This window comes from Ostrea edulis, chromosome 1 (genome assembly GCF_947568905.1).
Source record: "Ostrea edulis chromosome 1, xbOstEdul1.1, whole genome shotgun sequence".
In the NCBI taxonomy this organism is placed as follows: domain Eukaryota; kingdom Metazoa; phylum Mollusca; class Bivalvia; order Ostreida; family Ostreidae; genus Ostrea; species Ostrea edulis.
This window is the reverse complement of record NC_079164.1, coordinates 34,141,824-34,168,958: the sequence shown is the minus strand read 5'-3', so window position 1 is coordinate 34,168,958 and position 27,135 is coordinate 34,141,824. Positions and strand designations below refer to the sequence as shown.

Genomic DNA, 27,135 nt, shown 5'->3' with positions numbered 1-27,135 from the left:
TAATATTTCGCACAATAATTTTATTGATGAGAACTTTAAATGATTAAAATTATCTTCAATTATTTGAGTTTATGTTAATATGGCGCTCCATACTGGTACATGTAACCAACTTTTCCTTTTTCATGTAGCGAGTTACTGATAGAAACGCTTTGTTTTTCTTAAGCTGAAGGACAGGTAGTTGACTTTGAAATAGCCTGAACGAAGATCGAATGAAAGGTGAAGACAACGAACAGTGATCAATCTCGTAATCTGATGAAAGGTGAAGACAACGAACAGTGATCAATCTCGTGATCTGATGAAAGGTGAAGACAACGAACAGTGATCAATCTCGTGATCTGATGAAAGGTGAAGACAACGAACAGTGATCAATCTCGTAATCTGATGAAAGGTGAAGACAACGAACAGTGATCAATCTCGTAGTCTGATGGAATCCTGATTTGCATGGTTCGGAATTGCATGAAGATATTTCAATACAATACCTAATGAAAATGTTTTTGTATATTGCATTGACAAATGCACACGTTTGTTGTCATTGGGAAAGAGACTTGCTATCCTTATCTATCAAACAAACAAATAAAATAAAATAAAAACCCAATAATAATAATATAAAAAAACCCTTTGAAATCCATCAATGTTAGGAAGAAAATATTTGAATGGTCTCATTCCGATTCTCTTGATCTTCTCTTAGATAAGGGTAAAAGTGCAAAATTTGTTTGAAATCATTCAGATAACGAGGTTAAATATTTACACCACACATACATACAAACTGTACATAACTACATTATTTATCTGTGCACAAGTGATTTACCAAATCAAAGTATATCAATATCTATCAGTTGTTAATGAATTGTAAACCCTGTAATTATCACCCCGTAACCCACGAGACACAAACAATTTAACCCGTGGAGGAAATTTTGTGTTGTCCTTGTCAATAAGCGCATTCAATAGAACCGCGAAAATCAATCGAACTGTTCAAGTTAGACCCACATTTAAATGTACATGTTTCAACATTTAAAGGTCGTCTGACATAAGAATTTAAACCTCTCATTATATATACTTATTATCACAAAGTTTGAGGTAAAAAACAAATCGGGACAATTCGTCAATACTTCATCTGCACTGTTCGGTAAACGACCTCGAACGTTAAAACACAGGAAGAACAGATTTCGATAACTCATTTGGAGTGCGAGTTTTGCAAGGTAAGATATCCTACAGAAGAAGTGCGAAAGGTAGCTCTTCTTTTCAGACGCCATATTGATTTTAAACACAGCATGGTTCCTTGCATTACATGTCTTTCTTTGTAGGTATCCGTGAAGCGGTTATAATGAACTGCAGTATCCCGGTGTGTGCAGACGTGGATATTTTACCATTTACGCCGATTTCTTCTCCCTATCACGGCTTCAGTGCAAGACTAGAGGGCGAACAAACCTGTCTCTTAACGCAGGTGATAAACGTAGGAAACACACTCATAGCAGTGGACAATGAAAACAAGAATATTAAAAGATTTGACATCCGCTCCCGGACTTGTGTGGATCACCTACTGTTGGATGACCCTTGCGGTGCATCTCCTCTTCTTCTCACAAGTCACGTGATAGTGACGGAACCAGAAATTAGAATGTTGTCTTTCATTAGTATGGAAGGAATTATGAATTTGAGTTCACGGAGAAAGACGGAGAAGAAATACCAGCCCGTGTGTTGTGTGGACGAGGAGAGACTAGTGGCTGGATGCTGCGAGTTGGGAGAAAGTTCAGTGGACATATTGAACTATATGGGAGTAGTTTTAATCACTGTCAGTTCCTGTGTGAACAACTCTGTAGTGTTTCGAACGCCAGCTAGCCTGACTTATTTGCCGGATGACTGTGTCGTTGTCTCGGACTCTGGCCTCTGTAAGGTTGTTGGAATTGGACTGAAAGGACAGCTTAAGTTTATCTTTGATCCAAAGTGCATACCAAGTGGAATAACCGCCGACAAAGACAACAATGTTTATCTGTGTTGCTATGACAGTAAATCTGTGCAGTGTCTCAAATATGAAAATAATCAATTATATCAAACGTGTTCAGACTTCACTATCAAGTGTCCACTATCAGTGACGACCGCCAAAAACTATCTGTACGTTACGGAGGAGATGCCAAGCGATAAAGTTACCATATTAAAGGTCTCTTACAATCATATCATCATCAGTATTATTTAGATAGATAATGTATAGAGAGGTATAATCAGATAAAATATGCGTTTTGTGCAATGATAGAATTAAGATTTCCTCCAGAATTTTTACACCATTGGGAAAAAAAAAATGTCAATGACCTCAAGGAAATGATTTATAATTCGTCATTTGTCGATAATGTTTTAAATTTGTGAGTAATTACAGACTTCCTTTGTAGGCTACGGACGAAGAATTGGACATAGAGGAAGAAAAAGCATTAACTATATCGAACATACACTTAACGGTTTTAAAACAAGACAATGACGTCATCGAGTGAATAAAACACATCCAAGGAGGTTACTGGATAAAAGGTTACTGCTGCTGATATTGAAAATATACTTTGCTATGAATGCAAAATTGAAATCATTTTGTGAATAAATAATTTTATTACATTTTCAACAGTGCAATTTATCCATTGAATAAAAATAATATTTTCACAGATGATATTTTCACAGTGTGAAAATAACAACCGGGACTACTTGCCGCAATATCCATCCGCGATACATAAGATTACCTTCAATTTAAACTATATATAATAAATTTTTCATGGTCGTTTATTTGAATATCCCAAAATAATTTAATTTTCACTTGGGGAATGTACTTGATCCACCCATAAAAGCATAAAACTGATGCGACATGTCAGATGACGTCATGTCATATCGATTGACTCTGAATTGCTTACATTTTACTGTGTTGGATTTAATTGGCGACAATACTGCATGCTATGGTAAGTTATAACGTACTTTAGCAGTTGTACAAAAGCAAGAACTGAGACTTATAGCTTTTTCTTGGTTCATGATGTATGTTGTGTGATGTCAGGCCTATGTTTCTGTCGGAGCAACTCAAAAGTCGATCTTGTGCTGTGAAGTAAACAGTAGGCCTATATAAATGTAGCCTACACATACCTTTTGCTATCTAGATTAGTTGCAAACTCCACCTTGCGTTTTCAAATTTGATCAATAAGGTACATAAGAACCAAGACGGCAATTTCTCGCTTCGTCGGTTTGTTTGCAAGTGAATCCTTGCGCGGTGCAAGTGATTTCTAGGGCCTATTCATCAGTGTAGAGGGATAGCTAAAATTGCTGAAGGGAAAATTGAAGGAAATGTAATAAACAGAAAATTCAAAGTTTTTGTTGTTGGATATAAAATTTATACACTCGTGAAACAGGAATTTTTTTTATATTTCACTCGTGCTAATATTAAAAAAAATTGTCTAACTCGTGAAATAAATTCTATATCCAACAACAAAACATCTCTCTCTCTCTCTCTCTCTCTCTCTCTCTCTCTCTCTATATATATATATATATATATATATTCAAACATGATGACAGGACAGTTTCTCGTTTTGTTCTCGTTTTATATACAAAACATGATTTAAACTGCTTACATTGTATTCACAATATACGAGAGATTACACGTGTACAATATCATTTACCACAATTCACAATATATTTCATCTAACAATACTATACATACATCACGTGACAACATTACAAATCCATTACAAACAGATCTATCTTATTGCAAAATACTTCCATATAACAAACGCTGTTGTTACCCAAAGTATTACAAATATACTAATGATGTTTACAGACTCGCTACAATACGTTGTCTGTAATCATTGCGAGTAATTCATACATATAAATTTCTATATAGGTCCGCTTTGTTCTAGTGATATTTAATGAATATATTGAAATGATGGTTCTGGGAAAGCGCTATCCGAAATTCTGGAAGAGTATGATTTTGTAGTACTGGGAGTTATGTGAGTTTAATTACTGTGAGTATATCATACGGGATATTTAGTGGAAATATTTATGGCTGGAAGAGCGAGGGTGATACAACTTAGAGTGTATGAGTTATCGAACATGATTATTTTGATTTCCAACTTTAATCACGGAGTACTTGTAGTGTTGGCAATGAAGGATTTCGGGAACCCCAAGTTTCATTTTATTTTCAACATTTAAGTAAGACGCATTCGTAAATTAGTATTTGTCAGTGTTTTATACTGCCTATATTGTTCAATCCATTATTCATTTAAACACAAAATGAATAGACTACATGTATATATTTGTTAACTTTATGTACGGGTGAGTAGAACAGTGTTGCTCGCCACTACACACATCATACAATACTGTCTCAAGAGATGTCAATGCAGAATAAATTTGTCACTGTTTTAGAAGTGAGTATTACACTTGTTTCTTCGGAAATGAAGACTAAAAGGCGAACACGTTTTCCGGTACACGTGGCCAGTAATATTGCAGCGTTCCACTAACAATACACAAAATATGGTAACAAAAAACATTCATGGTCCTTTACATAATAATGTTACACTTTGAGGTATATTATGAAAACCTTTTAAAACTCAGTAAGTGCATGACTTATTTTCCGTCCATTATTGATTAAGGCACTTGACAATATGTACACTGTGCCAATAACATTGAGGTATACATTGGATTAAATAGCATTACCATAGTATTTTGGTTTTGCCGATATCGAGATGCTCTGGGTACACAATGGGTTTACTAGTCGAACTTTACACAAACAGTTTTTGTAGGTAAACTTTCAGTGAGCTTTTGTTAAAAAGGAAGAGTTTTTCACTTTCCAGCTTAATGAGAATTAAAATTCAAATGCCTGGATAAGAAAGTAAGCAAATTTATAATCATATTCCACTCATTGCACCAGTCACATTACACAGCGTCAAACGGAAAGAACCTGCGTCCCCTTTATAATTTTAAACGATGAAGATTTTTTTAACCAACGCGCAATAGCTTTCTCATGACTAGAACTTGGACTAGAATATAACATACATGTACACATTCGGTTTCCGTGGGAAACGTGCACTTCCTACTCGGTGTTTTTGTACACCTCCGTTGCAGGCCCTAAACCTTCTCTCCGATGACAATGCCGCCATTCATTCGGACCACGTGATACCCATCCGTTGCCTGTATTCCTTTGTCATTGGTCGGAGTTAAAAGGAATCTCAACCTCTAAAATTCAAGACAATCATTTTATTAATATTTCCCTTCATTTTCAACTAAAAAGAACTGTTTGAAATCGCTAAAAAGACGATTTCACAAAATCATTGTTTTAAAAAATTATTTCCCCCTATCACAAATCTCTCAGGGTAGTATATTTTCAATTCGTTTTGATATTCTAATCCCCCCCCCCCCCCCCCAATAATTTCAAGGAACAAATTGGTCACCTTAGTATTAGTTAAAAGTATCACTAGCCAAACGGCTGCGAAATCTATAATAAATTTCTCGTTCTAGCTGCATATACCTAAGCTAAATTCTAATAGCAGCAGTACAAAACAAGATGTGTTCTTAAAAAAAACAAATGCTCCTGAAAGTGCCCATACCGTGAGCCATGCTGATGGAAGACTACATAATGTATGAACCAGTCGCGGTGGCTCAGTGGTAAAGCGTTCGCTTCGTAACCGGGAGGTTCTGAGTTCGTGAACCGCTCGTGCCATGGCCACATCAAACCTAAGACGTAAACATAGGTAGCGATTGCTCCTTCACCAGGTGTTCGGCATTTAGAAGTGAGAATCACGGGTCGTTTAGATATGACTTTAGAAACTGAGGTCCCGTGTTGCACAAGGCGTTGGTTTGTTAAAGAACCTTCCTTGATTTGGCCTTAGTGCTAAACATACCGTAGGTTTAAATTTGTGGCACTTCTCCTATAGCTGGTAACATTTCTGTACGAGTTAAAAATGCGTAATACAACCAACATAATATATGTTATATTAACACAACATAACTATTTTGAACCCGCTCAAAGTTGCAAAATTCATAATTTTCGGACAACCTTTTCTGCTTTTCCTAAACAGATATTTAATTTTTATGTAGTATCAGCACAATCACAGAAACTTTAATTTATTTTAAGACATACATATACGTATCTATACAATGAATCCAAAGAAAATCGATGTTAAGAATGAGTGTTCAATAATACATGATTGTTTATTACCTAGGCATGAATCTATCTAGATGTTGATATCTTTACCAATATCTATAATTTATTTTTGTTTACTAGTATCAGATAGAGCATTCGGTTTTTCTTAACTTTGGATGGTATCAGTTTTCTTTTTTGATAAATTTGTCATGTATGACTTCATCTTTCATTTTCATATGTGTACAATGCTGTAGATTGACAAGAGAGTGTTTGCGAAAGACGGTGTTATTTGTTATGAGGTCCACGCACTACTGGTGATTCTTAATCTTTGGAATGGGTGTCCATATGCATACTTAATAGAAAAAATAAATAGCGTAAAGTAGGATAGGTCTTAGTTAATGCTGTTCTGCTTAAAGAATTATGCACTGGGAGTTGTAAAGCCAGTTATTAAATTATTTAAAATTCCTGAATTCACAACATTTTGTTTTCATATAAAGTTTCATAACTCGTGAGAAGTGTTTCGTTGTCTGTTTCATGTCCCTCTGAGATCTTCGTAGCAGCAAAGATTCTTTACCATGCCAACACTTGCCCTGGCATGGAATCTCAGTTTTTAAAAATCAAAGATTCTTGTCTCTAAATACATGTACCGACCGTTTCAGGAAAAAACTTCGTCTACCTTGACGTTAAATTTATGGAAAATGCACGAGGCTTCCCAAGGGGTGAAATAAGATAGGGGAGATATGATGCTTGAGAGGGAGATGAGAAGTTTTGTCATTCCTGACACGTGACTGTCTAGACCAATCAGATTACGCGTTGCATAGACGTATACTAATAACAATTTATTTGGCAACTAGACAGTTGAAAGTACATAATTACAGTTCACATGTAAAATTTCATAGATCATTAATTCATATGATTATTAACATTATTACACTACTTTGAATCGAACTCTACAGAGCTGAAAAAATACATTTTCCACTGAAATAAAAACAGATTCAGAGTTTCGAACATTTTTCTTCCGTAAAAGATCTGTTTGAATTCTTCTTTGCGTGACTATTATACAAGTTGAATACGACACGTGGTATGACTCTAGTTTAAAATACAATATTTTCATTTAATCCTGATAAAGTATCATTTATTCGAATTCATACAAGAAACTCACAATTTTTATCATTCTTTCAATAACACCCCCCTAATTTTTTGGTTACTAGATCAGCGCCATTTAACGGGATTTTTTTTTCTATAGAAAGTGCCCAATGGGGAGTATGCACAAACGTCTGGATGATCGAGATAACGTTAGGTTGGTTGGTTCTATGTTGTTTAATGCTCCACGTGAGAATTTTTCACTCATATGGAGACGTCACCATTGTCGATGAAGGGCTGCAAAATTTAGGCCTATACTCGGCGCTTACGGCATTTGAGCAGGGATAGATGGATTTTTATCGTGCCACACCTGCTGTGACTCGGGACCTCGGTTTTTGCGGTCTCACCCGAAGGACCTGCCCATTTAGTCGCCTCTTACGACAAACAAGGGGTACTGAGGACCTATTCTAACCCGAATACTCACGGAATTGAGAAAACGCTAGCAGTGCATTAATCATCGAGGCAGTTGGTTTACACCTAAGTCTAGAATTATGAGGATTAGTGGGATTTACCTCCATTGGTGATCCTCTTGCTCTGATAAATGCTATAATTGCGAACAATGGAATACATAGCACGGAGGACAGCGCCACACACCAGCCGATGAAGTTAGCCTCCCATGGGTATTCGTAATTGTCGTATCTATGCGGCGTGTACTGGACCAGGCCGAAAATCATGATCCACTGTCAAAATCAATGCTGCCATTTAAATCTTCTCACCGTTTTTTTTTTTCTTCATTTTATGAGCAAATAGGAAATAGGTTTAAACAATTATTAAAATAAGAGCAAAGGAATCAGAAAGTCATCTCAACTTGATTTTCTTTGAATATGAATAGGAGTTATATCCCATTTCTTACTAAAATAAATAAAGGTGCGATGAACTTCCAACAAACTTTCCAATATATACCAGCAGGATGACCGAGCATTGTTCTGATATCGCTTGAAAATCTCTCAACACCTGTAAAAAGAACCAGAGAAACACATCTGAATATCTAATCTATAACGCATTTGTGTATCTAAAACACTTAAATATTTTATTGAAAATAAATATTAACGGTAAATTAACAACTTAACTTTATGACAAATGGGATGATTGCAGCTTCCCCATCGTCAACTTCCCATATTTATATGGCAATATTCCATTATCACCTACATATGGTGTTTATTTCTCTCAACTGATTCGATACGCAAGAGCTTGTTCTGCGTATGATTAGTTTTTAAATCGAGGCAGGCTACTGACAAACAAGTTGATATTACAGAGGTGTTAACAGTCTCATTTAAAGGTAGCATTTCGTAAAATATAATGATCTAGTTTGCCAATACAACCTATCATTGGGTCAAATGATGTCTGACGTGCTTCATATCCATTGTTAGGTTGTTCTTGGCGCATTGATTTTGACTACAGATTACTCCATTTACCTGATCAAGATATAGGGCTCACGGCGGGTGTGACCGGTCGACAGGGGGTGCTTACTCCTCTTAGACACCTAATTCCACCTCTGGTATATCCAGGGGTCCGTGTTTGCCCAACTCTCTATTTTGTATTCCTTATAGAAGTTATGAGATTGATCACTGTTCGTTATCTTCACCTTTCATACAATGCATTATCCATTTACAACAGCATTATTGCAATGCATTTTACTATTTCAACTAGATGGACAAGATAACGTTAAATATATAATGACACTATCATTGAAGTTAGATTTATCTCAATCATTACCCTTACATGCCAGCTTATTAGGTTGTTTTATATAGGTAATAGATACTGAATGGATCTAAACTTAAAGATTTATGACCCATTCCATGTCACCATCAGGCAGTACTTAAGATAGGTGTCACTGAAAATGATAAAGGCATCAAATCTGATTTTAGTTTAACACTTGATTATACAATATATACAAAAAGTAAATATTTCTTTCAGACCATAAGTAAATAATGCAGCAATGATTTCAGGGGAAATAATCCTGTCCTGTTACCTATAAAAACATAACAATAAGTTGTAACGTTAATTCATTTCACCCCGCTTTCTTCCATGTTGTAGGCCCATCATTTAGTTTAGGGATGGAATAGAGATTCGTTCCACCAGCTTCAAATGAAACGTTTTTAATTCTTTGAATCATTTTACATTCTAACCACACTTCTACAGCCAGGTCTGAGGATGTCGGAAATTGAAATGACAGGTGTAATATACTAGTTTTGGGTTTTTGACATAAAAGGCCCCACCTCTTGCATCCTCTAGAGGCCCCGCCTCCTTTTCAATATGGAGCGCCATTGTCAGCATCATACACCACGCCTTTTCTAACACGAGGTCTTCACATAACATATATGTACTTCGATGAAATGCTCTTGTTCTATTGTTTTTCTTAAAGAAATGTAACATTTCTCTATTCTATTTACATGCTTTCATATTGGATTATAACCACTATAAGTTATTTACAGCATATATTTTCCATTTGATTTTGCTGTAAGGCGTTTTGTATCTGAAGGACAGAATGTTTATACTGTTTCTTCCTGTCTTTCTCTTTTCTCTCATCTCCAGTGTTCTCCCTCACCCTTTCCCATTTTCTACTCCGCTCACCTTCCCCTACTTAGACTCTTGTATCTATTAAACTAAAACATACCATATGCCCAGGAAAGAACCAAACTCTCAAAAAACACTGCAAACAGAATGGAATAGCCGGCAGCGTATTTGTCCATCAATGACACGACGTAAGCGCCACCCTGCAATCAGACACGTCATTCTCGGTAATATTAGCATAACCATACGGGACACAAAAAACTGGCATCAGGTTCACTAACGATTTAATTTTCTGTCACAATTCTATTGTACTTTAAGAGGACTGTAATTCCTTGTAGACCCATTTTACAATGCCACTGTGATTTTTGGTAATGAAATTGTGGATCAAGGCAGCAAATTATGAAAAATATCGCATTCTGTAGTTATGCAGGGTACATTCTTTTTCAATTTGACAGTTCGGCTTTAAGCACCGTCTCCTCAGTTTCCGTCTGGGGTTACTCTGTAATTAGTGTAAGAATTACATTTCCTGTCACGGTAGATGTACCATTTTGTCTCTGACCCAAATACACTTAACGTGCATGTAGTTGGGTTTTTTTTTTTTTATTTAAGTGCATTTTAACTGAATGGTATTTTCCCGTCAGCGGTACAATATGCTAGCAAAACTGAATTATGGCTGGCCATTAAATATAGTTCAGGGTTGCGAAAGTTCCCCGAATTCCTGACCGTAATTTGAAATACATTTTACCTGATAATGGACTATCGATATATAGAGAACCATTTCCTTTATTAACACTAAATTATTCTGTACATTAGTGTAGTGCTGGAGTAAAACAGTGTTAAATTATTGCCTTTTATTGTCCCCTTTCTTTCAGATGAATTAATCATCGAATTATAATAAGATCACTGTATCATATATACATAACAAATGTCAATTGAAGAAAGAAACAACTCTATCTGATGCACGAAGAAAGGTTTTATATTCATACACGTCGTACACTTCCAATCATTTCACTTAAGTGAATTGAATAATTGGATGTGTGTAGTACTATGTATAGTATGTAAATATTCAGAAAACACATTTAGTTTGGAGCTTGTGAAGATTTTCATTATCATCAAGCATGGTGTTACAAAAATGTACATGTTTGAGTATTGGATTCTCTGGGTTAATCTGATGAAAAAATTCATAAAATTCCTTTATATTTATACTGAGAATTGTTGACAGAAGAAGGAAAAGGTTCAGAAAAAAAGTACAGGCATCTGTTCAAATTAGGGATAATGTTCAATAAAAAGATTTAGAAACACGTTTCATTTTGAATTGGCTGTGACGATGATTTACCTGTGTGCAGAACGCCAGTCCTACAATCATGTACAGTGCAAACAGGGCTCCCACAAACAGTTCCCGGTGTTTTCTAAGTATCGGAAACTCGTCAGAGATGGCGGTAATTATAGCCTCCGACCCTCCAAACTAGAAAATAATTACAAGCACCTGTATGTCTCTTAGTACTGGAAATTGAAAAATTCTACATTGGGAAATTAAAAGTACTTCTCATGACATACCGAACTATCTAGTCCCAGGGTCAAAAGCATCAAGAAAAATATAATGGACCAAAAAGGTGCTGCAGGAAGTGTTGCTATGGCAGCAGGATAAACAACGAAAACGAGACCGGGACCTATACAGACAGAAAAATAAATTTTTAATCAGAAAGAAGAAGCAAAATTCATTTTCAATATTCAATATACACATGTACATGTAGACCAAACTTTGTCACTATATTCAATTTCATGGTGGTATTCGTAATCATTGCTTGGCAGAAGAAATAGAAATCTAGAAACTGATGTAGGTTACCTTCCGTTGCTACATTCTCTATGGGTAGATTAGATGTCTCAGACATGTGCCCCAGTATCATGAAGATGACGAAGCCAGACACGAAGCTTGTCAGGCAGTTAATACTGCTGGTGATTAAGGCATCCCTGTTTTTAAAAAAAAAGAGATGGTCATATGACATGGGAGGGGGGAAATCAAGCTTGGATAGAACATAGAATTATGAAAACTTATTCCTTTAACTGTTTTGATATAACAGATATCACATGGACGATTTAACCGAATGTTGTAAATATACCTACTCTAACTTGAACAGTTATAAATGACATTCAGCGATATGGATCTCCGTAAAATTTGAAAACGCTTCAGAGTTCGGATTTGCTTTGCTCGAAGTCCAACATATATGGAGCAAAGTTTTACTGATCTAGCGGGCAATATGCCATGTATGCGGGCAATTATATATAATATTTAGTGGTGAAACGAGACAGATATTAATGTATGTCTGAGATAATAATGGCAAATATTGTGTCATAAATGTATGGATATTTCTAGACAAATTGATATTACGAGGGTCGTTAGGAAAATGTCAAACACACTATGCTGTGTAGAATTATCTGTGTTCAATTAAAACTTTCGTGGATTCCGCAATTTATGGTATTAGACGAAAATATCTTGCGGAGTTCCTCTATGGCTTACGATTGAATAATAATCACCGAATTTATCGAATTCGACAAAACGTCTTTTCAATAGATGTACCCTCGTTACAGGATCGGAAAATGTAAGAGCTAATTGCCACAAGTCAGTCTAAATAACTTTTCACTTAATTCTAGCCCGCAATCGTCGTCGACTGCAAATAAAACGTATTGGTTCCCGTAAAAGGATTCTACTGTAAATCAAACAACCAGGACAAGAATTACAGGGAATTTCCAAAAGAATGAGTGCATTTGTATAATTTAATTATTTGTAATGGAAAACGAAAAAAAAAATCTTTTTCAGCGAGTCAATGATGAAGTGTGATATATTTTGTACTTTATAAGAATACTTAGTCTCCGGAAATTGATTTAGAAACATTAAATGAAATTGATCCCGTTTACCATTACATTCCCAATACACATACACTATAAACATCATACACTCAACTTAGTGAAACAATTGCTCTAGTAGTTTCAAAGCATAGGAAGCTTGCTTAGCAACTGGAACGTCCAGGGTTCGATTCTCCATTCCGGCGTCGCGTCAAACTTAGGTAGATTGTTCACCAAGCGTCCGGCATTAGAGCAATAAGCGCCTGGCATTAGAAAACTGAGCGCCCGGCATTAGAACACTGAGCGCGAACACTGAGCGCCCGGCATTAGAACACTAAGCGCCGGCATTAAAACACTAAGCGCCCGGCATTAGAACACTGAGCGCCAGACATTAAAACACTAAGCGCCCGGCATTAGAACACTGAGCGCCCGGCATTAGAACCCTAAGCGTCCAGCATTAAAAGTGTAGACTGTCCCTACTTCACTAAGTGCCCCGCCTTAGAAGTGTGAAAGTCACGGGTCTTTCAGATATCACCCTTAAAACGTGATACCATAAATAACCTTCATTGCTATGACATTGAACGGCACGCACGTGTCAAAATTTGTGGGACTTCATTTAGAGCTAGTGACGTCTCAAAATGAGTGAAAAATTCTCGAATGGGACGCAAAACCAGAAACATTACAGAACAATCAGTATGGGAGGTGAGTGTACAGTACAATGTTTAATTAAACTTTTATCTACTACAGTATAATATTGATACTATAGTTGATTATAGTAAAAATAAATAAATCATATTTTGATTTATTCTGGAAAAATTTCAATCTTTGGCTTCATTTCAGATGTTCGTAGTTTTGTTCCGTATGATTATATTTTTGGTATTTTATCTTAGTCTAAAAAATACGTCTGCAAAATTAAATTAACATTTAAAACTTTGATCATTTTAGTACAAACTTTGAAAATATAGTTTTAAAAATATAGTATAACTTTGATTAACGACAGTAAAAATCTTTGATACTCTGACACTTGTATTAGTAAATATGGTGATGCTATATTAAATCATGATAAACGAACGGTACCTATAATCTACTATAGGATAATGAACGGTACCTATAATCTACTATAGTACAATGAACAGTACCTATAATCTACTATAGTACAATGAACGGTACCTATAATCTACTATAGTACAATTAACAGTACCTATAATCTACTATAGTACAATGAACAGTACCTATAATCTACTATAGTACAATGAACAGTACCTATAATCTACTATAGTACAATGAACAGTACCTATAATCTACTAAAGGATAACGAACGGTACCTATAATCTTCTATAGTACAATGAACGGTACCTATAATCTACTATACCTGTAGTACAATGAATGGTACCTATAATCTACTATAGTACACATGAAAGGTTATCTTCAGTTTAGTACATGTATATCAGGAAGAGGCTAAAGTCGTCATATTTCCAATATTGACAAATATCATAACATGATCAAGACTGAGGGGACCGGTCGATATGGGATGCTAACTCCTCCTAGGCACCTGACCGCACCTCTGGTGTTCACAAGAATCCGTGTTTGTCTTTTTTCTCAATTTTGTATTTCTTATATGAGATCGACCACTGTTCGTTATCCCAACCCTTTTCACGTATTAAAAACTAGTAATAGTATTTTAAAACGTGACAGGAAGTTTTTTCCATCAGATATTATTGCTGATTTGATTATATCTGGTAAATTTTCCACAAGCCAGTAAACAAAATTGTTAAAATTACCATTGCTTTCCTTGTGACCATAAAACACTAGAACAAATTTTCTACAAACCTGTTAACATTAATGTTAATTTGATTGTAAATTGAAAATCTCTACAATCATACACTGATTTTATTTTAATTGGTAAATGTCCGAGTAAGTGTTCTATAAACCTGTTGATTTCATTTAACTAGGAAGTTTATTTTATACAAACCTGTAAACATTATTGTTGATTTGATTGTAACTGGCAAACGCCAACAGAACCCCAAATCCAGGTCCCAAGGAAAAAAACACCTGTGTAGCGGCGTCTACCCAAACCTGCAAAAACAAATTGTTTTAGCGGCATTCGTATGTGAGCATCTGTAGTGCTGGAGCAAGAGTGGCAATCTATTCCTACGCTAAAATATGAAAATCTCTATCCATTAACATGCATAAAAGAAGAGCCAAACCACATAACACCTAACAGTGAAAGGCTCCCGTTGCGCAAATTTTTTAGATACGCTAAAATAAGTAAACACACTGTGCTATTAGTTAACCTATTGCTCGCGAACTTGATATAGTAATTTTCACGAACACCTGGAAACATGTCGATTCATTTTATTCTTTTTTTGGTTTGGTTAATTTGCGTAATAGTTTGAGAATTTTTTATGTGTGATATATTTTGTGTTTTCTGTAAATAAACTTTAGATCCAGTGTTCTGTCAATTTTGTACAATATTCTTTTATTTGTGGATATATGACCATATTATGGATTCATAGACATTGAAGACATGAACTTTTAGGTAGCCTGTATAGTCCATCACTGATCTCATTTACTTAAAAGTTGTACTCAGGAAAGTTTTTCTAATATACTATGGATTTTCAGATAAAAAGCCTGCAGATTAGGGTTGAAGCAAAGCCTTACGTTGGAACTGGCAAGTCTGGTAAAGTTTGGGGTCAGGTAGTACTCAACTCCCTTTCCAGCGCCCTCTAGCGTCGCACCACGGATCATCAAAATGACCAACACGACGTACGGAAACAAAGCTGTGAACCACACTACCTATAAAAAATGGTGTGGAATAGATATATTTCATGGGTGGTCGATTTTTCTGAATTTCGTGGATACCCCGATCTCGTGAATTTCAGCGACAATGAAATATACAATTCATACAATGAAATCATATCCACGAAAGTAGATCCCAGCGAAATTGTACAATCTTGGCAATCTACAAATATTGGCCTCCACGAATATAAACGATTTTACCGTAGTGCGATAAGTTTATGTACATCACACAGTGTGTAACACGGATATGATAAACATCTCCCGTTCATTCTCTCTCTCTCTCTCGATGAACAAGCAACATATTACATGGATTAAAAAAAAGTGTGTTTCTAAATTTGCAGCAAAATGAATTTGCTGTCATAATAAAGATATATATATATTAAATGGTAAAATCCCAAATACTTTAAACGAGAAGGCAGGGCCCCTGAAAATGGCCACTAAGCAATTCGTTGTGTCAATGACACTCTAAATTACCAAAACAGAGGTCGTGGTTTCATCCACGTGGAATAAAGGGGGTATTTAGAGCCTTCGTTGCTGGTTGAGAAGGTTGGCGTCATTAGAGGAGCTAGATGTTGTTGATTGTAGATAATGATTCTTACTTTTCCCGACATCTTAATCCCTTTCCAAAGGCTGAAGTAGCAAATGATATACACTGCTAACAAGCACAGAGCAATTTCCCAATTAATGGAACCGACGTCAAAAATCCCGCCACTTTTGTCCAGTTGCAGAAATCGATTGCTGAAACAAACAGCGATGACGTTTCGTTAAAAACATTTTACGTAAATATTTTAGTTTATTTCAATAACTTCAGTATTAGATTTCATTGTCTAAAACGATTATCTCATTGTTCAACTCTGACAATGGTATAAGTTGCTGTGGAGATATGAACATGGGCCATGCCTAGAGTTTCAAATAGTGTGAAAAGCAGAAAATTCGCTTTAAAGGCTATTCGTTCTTTTGATCCTGTATCAGAGTATACAGTTCTCTTGGAAGACTACACAAACATATTGAAAATCAATGTAAGGACTAATAAATAGAATTGTTATCACAATGGAGTTATTTCTGCTTAGCAATATTCTCTGTATATAATATAATCGTCAACATCTGGTATAACGTGATGGTAACGAATACGACGAGTCTTCTGACATTTTTTATAATGATTTTGCTATTACACGATGTTTTCTTAGAGTAAGCACATATTTCTACTAGTATTATATTCCAGTTGTCCTTACTTGAAATATTCCTCTGCTGGCGAAATTTTTCTACCTTCCGTGTCATTAGTACTGTTTGTAATATTCATGTCCTCTACCAATGTAGATATTGAATTAAGTACAGTAGTTCCTTCATAAGTAATGTTTGAATTGTTTCCACTAGATGGCGCTGTATTTGACTTTCCTTCATAACAATACTCCGTATTCCATTCATGGCCACACTTGGCCCATGGAAGCTCACTAGTGAACGAGGAGAACAGGAAGTGGATGGACCAAGCTATCACAACATTGTAGAAAAAGTCTGTGTAAAAAGCGATCAACACCACTGCCCATCCGATCCCTAAACATTCAGAAGAGACGTTGTAATATCAAATTTAAACATCAAGACATTTCAAACAAATGAAAATAAAGGGATGTAATACATGCATTACCGTGGAATCATTTAAATTCGTGGGGCTCAATTTTTGTGGATGGCTAAGATTTTATATTTAGGTTGAGGTGTATTATCGTCGATATATGGTTGCTGTACATGGAAGCATATGATTTGTGTATTTCATCGTGCTTTGAAATTCATAGGATAGGGATACCCACACAAAATGTAATGATTCCATAAATGTTTTCAAAAAGGGAGAACGAATATACTAAACATATATATCACATAGTACCTTTGAATAAAGGACACAGACGGCCCCAGCAAGTGATTGCACCGGTTTTGTTGTATTGACCTAAAGCCAATTCCATGTAAAAAAGTGGAATTCCAGCTGCGCCCAGCATCAGCAGGTAAGGGATCAGAAAAGCACCTGGCAAACAGAAAGACTGACACCTGTCACAAACCATCCGACAAAAGCTATGTTATATTGTCATTCAGTTGTACAAGGTACATATATTGCGATGTATGTACTACCCTCTTCATTTCCATAAGGAAATCTATGAAGTAAACATTTCTACTCTCGATTATAAAAATTTTGCTTTCGATTTATTTAATTTTGTCTACATATTTTGTCCCTTTCAAAGTAGTCAAATGAATTATAAAATCTCGGTGAATCTAAATTTACTCGCTGTTCTCGGGTATCAAAATATAGCTTTTAGTGAGCATAAAACGGAACGAAATTGTTCTTAAATGCGTCTACACGAAAATAACAGTTGGTAAAATTGTTCTTGTAAAGAGCATTACCCCCTCCGTTTCTATAGCAGAGATAGGGAAACCGCCAGACGTTGGCCAAGTCCACGGCAAACCCAATGACTGACAACAGGAAGTCAATCTTAGTATCCCACGTCTCCCTCTCCTTGTGGACATCCTGATCCTCCCTCTTTTCTACCAGGGAGTCTGTAAGGGAAAAAGAACCTTTGTACCAAAAGTGTCTATCTTGGGAATTTACATTACCGCATTCTTTGAAATGAAATATTACCTTGGGATAATTTGACTTGTAAGGTTGTCTAAGAATAATTGATACGAATTATTTAGTACTTCATAAGATTTACATTGAATTTCCATGGGCACAAATTGTGCTCTTTTAATTAAATATCCTGTTTTTGTATTCTTATGAGGCAGAAGTTATTCAAAAGCTTTATTCTGCATTATACATATTTGTTTTGCTGTGCTTTTCAACTTGACGTGTAGATACTAGTAGTGAAACGAGTTTTATTTATTGACAAAATTCATGTCAATGCGAGATATCCCAATGAACTCAAGATAAAAAAAAAAAAGACACCACAGAGTCTTCCACATCTGCTTCATATCTGGGTATTCTACTGAGCATAGACATTAACGGCAAACTAGCAACTCAACTTTAAGACAAATGGGATGACTTCATCTTCTCTATTGTCAACTTCTGATAATAAAATATAACAATATTTTATATTTATATAGCAACTACATACAGTGTTTATGTCGCTCAACTGATTCTATACGCGAAAGCATGTTCTGCTTATAATCAATTTTTAAATCGAGGCAGGCTACTGACAAATAAGTTGATGTCACAGGGATTTCAAAAGTATCGTTTAATGCCAGCAAATTCTATGATCGTTATAATGATCTTATTTGCAACTACAACCTCCCATTAGGCCGAATATTGCCTGACCTGATTTATACCAATTTTTAGGCCGTTCTTACATACTGACTTTGACTACGGATTATTCCGCTTACCTGATAAGATATAGGGTTTACGGCATAACACGGAACACTTACTTATTCCAAGCACTTGATCCCAACTCTGGTATTTCCAGAGGTCCGTGTTTGCCCTGCTCTAGTTTTTGTATTCCTTATGTAGGATTAAAGAGATTGATTACAGTTCATTTTCTTCACTTTTTCATAATTGTACATTGATACAGATTATTTAGTCAACACGGAGAACAATTGCAAAAGGACAACATCCATTTAAACAAATTCCCTCTAAAATATGATACTCATTCCCCATTATAGGATTCTCTTGAATTCTAATAAGAAATCTAACATTCACTCAGAAAACTATTCTTTTCAAAATACTTTCTAAAGAGGTTTTTGTTGTTGTTCTACCAGAAAATTTATATCACGGTATAAGGTACTATTATTATCTTTCGAGGTCTTCCGCCTAAAAGAGTCAAAATATTCTATTGTTGTTATTATAAGAATCATTCCAAGATCGCCGTGGTGAACTTGTGACTCCCCAATAGGACGGACGTCGTGGTGCAAAAGCCGACATATCGTATTATTCAGCGAACTGCTGCAGGCAGATTTGGGGAATTCATCACATATTTACTCCTTTATCCAGTGTGTATCGCCTATTATATATATTTTGGATATTACAAAGGTTTTCCTACGCCGTCATCACATATGTACCTAACTTTTAGACTGGTTACTTTGTTTATAAACATGTCAGAGAGAAAAATTCTCAACAATGCTGATCGACCAGGGGTCAAAATATTATTAATAACAAATCACAGTGCTCGCAAACATCCACAACAATTCTCGGGATTCTCCACGCACCCTTTCGAATCCGTACCAATGTAGAGAATCCATACTGAATCTATAGACTCCGTACCGGATTTATAGACTCCGTACTGAATCTATAGACTCCGTACCGGATTTATAGACTCCGTACCGGATTTATAGACTCCGTACCAGATCTATAGACTCCGTACCAAATCTATAGACTCCGTATCGAATCTATAGACTCTGTACCGAATCTAGAAAATCAGTGCTGAATGTGGAAAATCCGATCTAGAGACTAGAAAAACCGCACCGAAATCGTTTCTTCTTATCTACTTAAGAATCTATATCAAACGACTTTTCTCAAAAGAAACTGTTTAAAAATTATTATCCATATTTTGTTCATTCTTGGAGCCGACCACAGAAATTTATTCATTAAGTATTGTGTCTAACAGTAAATCTGATTCAAAGTCGAGACGTTTATTTTCTCTTCTAACGAATCTGTATTAAAATCTTATCTCAACAGAAAATGGTTAATCTGTTTTGCACTTCTCTACAGGGGAATTAGTGTCATATGCACGATCTGTTGATACCAGACTCTTATTTCCAGAAAACATGTTAAATAAATTGTCCTTAATGTTCCTGGAGAACAGTAATCAAAACATATTACTACCAAACACATTATTACAATTCTTGTGGATGAATCTTTTGTCCAAACGTTACGTCACATCTTTAGCTTTAAGTTACTGTACTTATTCATTTCTAATTTGCATGTGTACAAGAGTTTTTATTGCTGATTCATAGATTCAACATTGACATATTTTCTTATTTCAGAGTCTATTATTTCCAAAGTGTATCTTAATCAAGGATGTGTAATTTTCATCGTATTATTAATTCCAGATTCAAAACTATTTAGAGCATATGTTCTGACTGTTTTAGACTTTGTTTAATATTCCAATAACATGTTTTAATTTAAGAAAGGTGGTGTATTTTTGTTTGTTTCACGGAAGTAGATATTTATATGTACGTCATCTTAATCCAATCAGCATTGTGACCCCTGTGTACTCTATCATGTATATTTGATACTCGCCTTTTATAAGTTTTTTAGTTTCTTTGTTAGCTTTGTCACAAATTCTGTACGTTTTACAATATTTACGCTGCCCATTTCCTCTTAATTAGCTCCAGGGCGCAACGGAAAACTTATTAATTTAGATGTACCAGTACTCGACTTACCTGATCAACCCGTTTTTGTAGATATACGGTATTATGAAAACAATAAAGGCTCGTGAACCATATCGCTCAACAGAACTATTGTGTTTTCTCCACGTTTAAAATAAAAGCCTTTGTATGGCCCAATTGGGATTCCGGGGACCATGGTCTGAATTGCACCATTTTTTCTTGAATTCCTCGATAAACTTAGCTATGACCCGACCTCTCCCAAACAACCAAATTTCATGTTCAAAGTTCATGTTGAGAACAAACTTAAATTAATACCTTGAGAGAAAAATTAAACTATATATTTTCCCATTATTAAGGGATCCCTGTCTAGTTTGTCGGGTATGTGAAGAGATTAACTACAGTGGACACATGATGTTTCGGAGAAGCCGGTGTTGAGGCAAATTTTGACTCCCATAGAATAATGACCGGGGGTCATTTTTCGACGTCGAAAAATGACCCCCGGTCATTATTCTATGGGAGTCAAAATTTGCCTCTACACCGGCCATTATGCATAAACTATATCACGCTTTCCGTTGACGTCACTCACATACCCAACAAACTAGACTGTTATTTTGAAATAAAAATGAAAATATAAAATCGACATATCATTTTGCATGGAGTGAGAAATGAAGTTGTAGGGAAAAGAACACATTGGGTTATCACAGAGAAACAGCTGGAAATGTAGATATACAATGTACATGTATATACGATTTTTTGGGACAACCCTCGCATAACTATGTAAACCTCTAAACGGAGTGGGGGAGTGTAATTTAATATAAGGTATAAAGGCCAAAATAAATTTTAAAACTCTGTAAATATTTTGATGCAATTGTAATGTGTTTCAGGATTATTTAATGTACATGGAATTGCTTACCCATCTGAGAAGATTTTTCTATTTTCATTCCAACACTATTAACCTCGCTAAACCTGCTGAATACACATTGGTAAACACAAGATAATAGGTGCTAGCATCTGCTCGTCTTCCACCATTTTTACTTCAGAGCTTCAGGTCAGTCTCCACAATTGTATTTTTTTTTTCTATTTGACTGGTTGTATCGGAACAACATATGAACTTTCTTGACAGCTTTATACTGTAAACATGGTAATCTGACATTCTACAGTCTAATATTTCTTTTTCTTTTTTAATAATCCGAATTTTGCTAAATGAAGGTTCTACATAAACTACCATGTCTATGTTTGGATTTTGATATTTAAAGTTTTTTTTTTTTGTTACAACAATTCTCCCCGATGCTCAGTAGATGCCGTGTACACAATTCTCATAACCATCGTAACATGAGAAATTCACAAACAGTGTAGTATATAGCGTGTTGATGTTATACACCTCAGTTTTCATTAACATACATTACATGTTTTCAGTAGACTTATACTATATGTATTGCATTACATTATAGCAGTCCCTTGATGTGTAAGTTTATTTATGATCTTTTTATGTTTTCCCCCTTCTGTTTGGTTAAAATAGTATTTTCACCAGTATGGCAGCATGAGTCTGTTATACTAATAGAATCTTTTTCTTGTTTATAATTTCCATACAATCTGTTTTCTTTAAATGTGTATTCAAATGCAACGTACATGATCGTTACTGACTTCTGTAATGCATCGTACTAAGTTTAATGGTTCTGAATGTTTCTTGTTTACTTCAGAAATAATATATGTCGATTGGAGATAAACATTAAGTTTGCAGGAATTGTTTGGAACAAACCAGCTTTTCGTACAAACTTGTGGCGAGGAACAGTTTTGTTTTCTTATTTCATCCCAGAATTTCCAACTCTTTTTACCAACCTGATGTAATGAGAATTTGATAATTCTTTTCAATTGACAAACTCTACACAAATCCTCAACAAAAAGACTTGGTATCCTATATTCGTTTATGTCTAACTACAACAAATGGATTGTACAATAGCGAAACTAAAAACCTTGACAAGGTGTCTGATCCTATCTTCAAGCCCTGATTTATGAACTCAAATTCGCATGGCTGATATTCAATGTTTTTTAATTCAAAATTTATTAGGGAAGCAAATTGGCACACGTTACGTCGCTGTTTTTTTTCTTCTTCTCTTCTTCGTTATGTTGCTTGAACCCCATTCCGAAGTAAGCATATATCAAAATCTGACATGATTTAGCAAATTGTTGGAAGTTTTCCTGAACAAAAAGAAGCTGAGGAGATAAAGGGACGACCCTTTTAACGACCCCTCCCGCAGTTCATGACATGTCTTTGTGTTTGACATATGAAAATGGTTCATGTGATGACGTAAAAGAAATACTTCAGTTCAAATTGGGTTTGAGCAATAGTATAATGTTGCAATGTTAGAAATTATAAAGATTGTATAACAATGAAGACATTTTTAAAAGAGACCTCCCCGTTTTCCCAGGATCTCTTCTTCTACCAGATAAAAAAGAAATTCCCATGGAGATGCGAATCTCGACTCATGTTTCCCAATATACGAGTTTCGTTTTGTTCTGTAGAACAGAACAAGAATGTTGGAGTCTTCATTTCTACTAACATTTACAAATATTCTGGGGACTGCTTGATATTAGATATTAACACACGAATTAAAAAAAACTTTTGAAGTTCGAAATCAATCAAATACCCTATCTGGTATTGAAACATTTTACATGATTTAAAATATCCATTTTAATCCACGTTCATTTCAAAGTAAAGATCAATTGCTATCAATATCTTTAAATAAAACTTGCTAATTGAAATGTCAACTTATTTCTCCATATTAATATCGAACTTTACAGAATCACGCCGGTTCTTCAACCATGGTCTACTTACTGCTAGTCTGGATACTTCCTACAATTTACCATTACTTGATTTATTACCTATAGAACCAGAGTATGTACCTTGGATGATTTCATGGAGAGAGAGAGAGTGCGAGAGAGCGAGAGACCTATATACATTTTACTAACGGTGGGAAAGTTGCAGTTCTTTAAGCGATTTTTTTTAATTCGGTGATGAGAAAGCAATATGGATTTCTTCGCGATGTTTTCTCATTAGGTGTTATTCCAGAACTCGTCACTACCCCAGTACACAAACAAATCGCAACACAACATCAACACCTATTTTGCTGCAGATTATTGGAATTTGCCATCCGATTAGGTGCTGCCTGGGATGAATGTTTGTTTCCGCATTGGAACAACCACTGATGGTTATTACAAAGACGGAAAGCAACACAGCAATTGTTCAAATACAAGGATTTACATGAAAGTACCATTAGTGGGGTAGGCTAGGGACTACAGAGCGAGTAATGTTGTAGCTTATGACATAATGAATAATGAAAAATATAACTGAAAACTTTAGCATACATAAATAAAAGAGTTTCCATATAGTAATACTATTGGTATCAAGATTTTGTCGTTGACTGATTTTGGACCCCATTCAAAATAGGAGTGAATTAAAAATCAAGTTATACGGGGTTTTTTTGGAGGTGGTTTTTCTTTTAAATTACCTTCAAGTTTTATAAACCACATCAGTGGCGACATGACAAAAAGTATGGATTTATGATCAAAATAGATACATGTAGCTCTCACAAAATCTTGTGTATGGACATTTTTTCATTCCATGTCATCATTTTAAAATAATTAAGATATTAAATTGTCACCATTACATTTAAATCGTGGTTGACAGGCGATTCGAAATGTAATGTTTTTCCAAAGATTTGTAAATAAAACCCGAAAAAGAATATAAAAAAAAACCTGCGATAAGAAGAATTACAGCTATCAGATATCTTTATATGAATGAAATGTAAACTTCTGGTTTTGTATCTAACAATAAGGGTTACTAATTGATTCCACATGCCAGACAAGACATGAAAGATGACAATGGACCACGGGTTGACGCATGGAGAAAAACCTCGCATGTCTATAACTTGTTTGACCCTACCTTGAGGTAAATTCTTGTTATTTTCTGTAGAGTCTGCTTTTGTGTCCAGTAAACCTCCATCTGAATCCTTGGAATCCATGCCGATTACGTCACGTCATTCATAGGTAATCACACACCTTGAAACAAGACCAATTTACTAAATGAATGATAGATTTACACGAACCTGCCACCAACGCCTGCGTGTAACACAATGTGCCAGTTTTAAACATTAATTTCAGTTCGATTTCATTAAATATCACTCACTGTTTCCCCGACACAATTTAACTAGAGCGCTGTACTCCATTGAGACATATCTATGGAACTGCTTATCCATTTGGTTACTATGCGTGAAAGTTATCTGAGAGTAAACATGTGATTTACTGTTTCTTGCCTATTGCATTTCATCATGGTATTTCTTATCTTGTTCCCCGGAAAATATTTGGTCATCACTGAAAAAGTATCCCGCTCCGATTTGATAAATAACTTTAGCAGCTGGTGAGGGGAGCGAGATATTTTACGGTTATGAAAGAGTTAATTGCAAGTGAGCATTTTGTATCCATATGTTGTAAAGTGCGAGGAATGATTTTGACTTATTAACAAATTATCATGTTTTATTGCTTTTGTCTGCTTTATCGCACTTGTTGCAGACCGGAAAATTGAATAAAAATATAATGTTTTAACGCTGTGTACTCTCAGATACTTTCATATAGAGGATCAATTTGGCAAACAAAACAAGTACTTACTCTGTGTTGCTGGTGCGCCTGGTCTGGGTTGCGTCCTGATGTCGCTGTAGGTTGCATTACACACTCCTACTCTTATACCCTGGTCGCAATATGCTCACACCAGAACGAGTGACCTGATTTAAATACATACAAACAGTATTGAGATTTTTTTGTACGTATTCAGAAAATTTTTCTTCAACACAATCTTGTCTCCACAGTCGTGTCTATTGTGTGATAATTTGAAAATTACTATTTCCCTAATTCTTTTCTCTTCACCCTTGGGTGATGCGGACTGAGGGTTTATTTACGAGCCTGCTTTTACACCTACAGAACACATGGGGGTCATGCGAGATACCTGGTGATACTGTCCGCAGATTTAATCTGGACGACAGAAAACATAAACTAGATTCACTTTCGCTTCACTTCTGTCAGGTAACAGCTTGCATGCGTACATGTACACTCTCTGTACTAAAGAGGTCCGAACGCTGCATTAGGACGTGGACACGGTTATTTCCCCGTGGCTATTATCAATTTATAAGTGTGCTATAGAAATATTGTTACAGTACATGTATATATTTGTTTTCTGTCTGTAGATTGTGATGCTCAGAGCTATGGTCACCAATCTCCGTTCTACAGGTGGGCCCTGATTACTGAATGGACGACCACCTTGTCGTATTGAGTCTACCGAACTTGATAGAGTTTACTTAAAAGATCATGTCATTTAAATAGATTTTGAATTATGTCTCCTTCAGTTATTTTTGAGAACTTAATAGCAACAGAGCAAATACTTAGACTACAAAATTTACATATAAACAAAGATAATTTATTCTAGCTTTCTTTTGATTTCTTTTACGTAATTTGTTTTCGTGGGGTATAAAATTTCTCTTTTTTGTCATTTTTTTCACAAGTGTGTGTCAAATATTTCAAATATTACGCGAAAGCAATACACAAACCGCGTGGATTAAAGTATTAGATTCGATATCGCATTTCCTCGTTAGATTGCGATAACAGGTAGTCAATGGGTTTTTAATGTGCAATAAAATGTGGTTTTGAAATTTCACTCCATGCAGACCAAAGACGGGCGTTATATTAGATAATCATTGTGGTACAAAACAGTGACATAGATTTCATAGTATCATCAGCCATAGAGTCAGTTAGGACCATTTTTTAAAACCACATTTCCTTGTGAATTTTTTCAACTATATGTCCATGAACTTGTAATTACGTTCGCATTATGCATTTTGTTAAAATATTGTTACGTATGTACATATATGTATTTGCATTTGCAAGGGTTTTTCAAAAAAAAAAAAAAAAAAATTAAAAATTTAGCTTAGCTTTGCATCTTTTGGGTTTCGAAATGGTTAAGTATTTACTTCAGAGGGTTGGTAATCGAAATACATGTATATAAATATGTTTCTGTATTTTAATTTTATCATTATTTTTTTTTTTTTAAATTCATGTCGTTGCACCATACTACTCCGATGATCAAGGCTTCTAAAAGCCTTATAAGCTGGACTATTTCATCAATCAACGTATATATTTTAAAAAAGTGAACTTACCGGCTTAGAAAATACAATCCTCTTTACTATGAACTTTAAATACAAGACTTGTAAGAGTACTGGGGGTTCAGGAATTAATATTCAACTTTTGTTCTCACGGCACGGATTCAAATCATCGATCTACATCACGTGACCACTTAATACATTAGCGGGGAAAAATTGCTAAACGTAGTAACTAGGAGACTCGTAGATAAAAGTTTTTTTTACCGTGCCGGACAATTAACGGTTTGTAACGGG

The 27,135-nt window shown here is 35.3% G+C and overlaps 2 protein-coding genes across 4 annotated transcripts; one reads left to right on the top strand and one right to left on the bottom strand.

Annotated features, from left to right (window-relative positions):
- Positions 1-1,048: 1,048 nt before the first annotated feature.
- LOC125671934 (uncharacterized) lies at positions 1,049-2,602 on the top strand. Its single transcript, XM_048908926.2, has 3 exons — positions 1,049-1,199; positions 1,305-2,155; positions 2,382-2,602. Exons 2-3 carry the CDS (start codon positions 1,325-1,327, stop codon positions 2,478-2,480), a joined length of 930 nt encoding a protein of 309 aa, XP_048764883.2. The 5' UTR covers positions 1,049-1,199; positions 1,305-1,324; the 3' UTR covers positions 2,481-2,602.
- Positions 2,603-3,539: 937 nt separating this feature from the next.
- Positions 3,540-27,135, bottom strand: LOC125659143 (sodium-dependent dopamine transporter-like). Of its 3 annotated transcripts, XM_048890707.2 has the most exons (16): positions 26,899-27,133; positions 25,361-25,473; positions 24,639-24,754; positions 17,783-17,935; positions 17,274-17,408; positions 16,630-16,948; positions 15,997-16,135; positions 15,260-15,394; positions 14,571-14,674; positions 11,601-11,725; positions 11,312-11,424; positions 11,091-11,219; positions 9,858-9,957; positions 8,094-8,194; positions 7,753-7,920; positions 3,540-5,190 (listed from the first exon to the last, which is right to left on the bottom strand). In XM_048890707.2, the coding sequence occupies exons 3-16, from the start codon at positions 24,715-24,717 to the stop codon at positions 5,083-5,085; spliced, it is 1,908 nt and encodes a 635-aa protein (XP_048746664.2). In that variant the 5' UTR covers positions 24,718-24,754; positions 25,361-25,473; positions 26,899-27,133; the 3' UTR covers positions 3,540-5,082. The 3 variants fall into 3 exon arrangements, with proteins under 3 accessions (XP_048746664.2, XP_048746673.2, XP_048746684.2); XM_048890716.2 differs by lacking the exons at positions 25,361-25,473; positions 26,899-27,133 and adding an exon at positions 24,882-25,051; XM_048890727.2 differs by lacking the exons at positions 9,858-9,957; positions 11,091-11,219; positions 11,312-11,424 and having other exon boundaries at positions 26,899-27,135.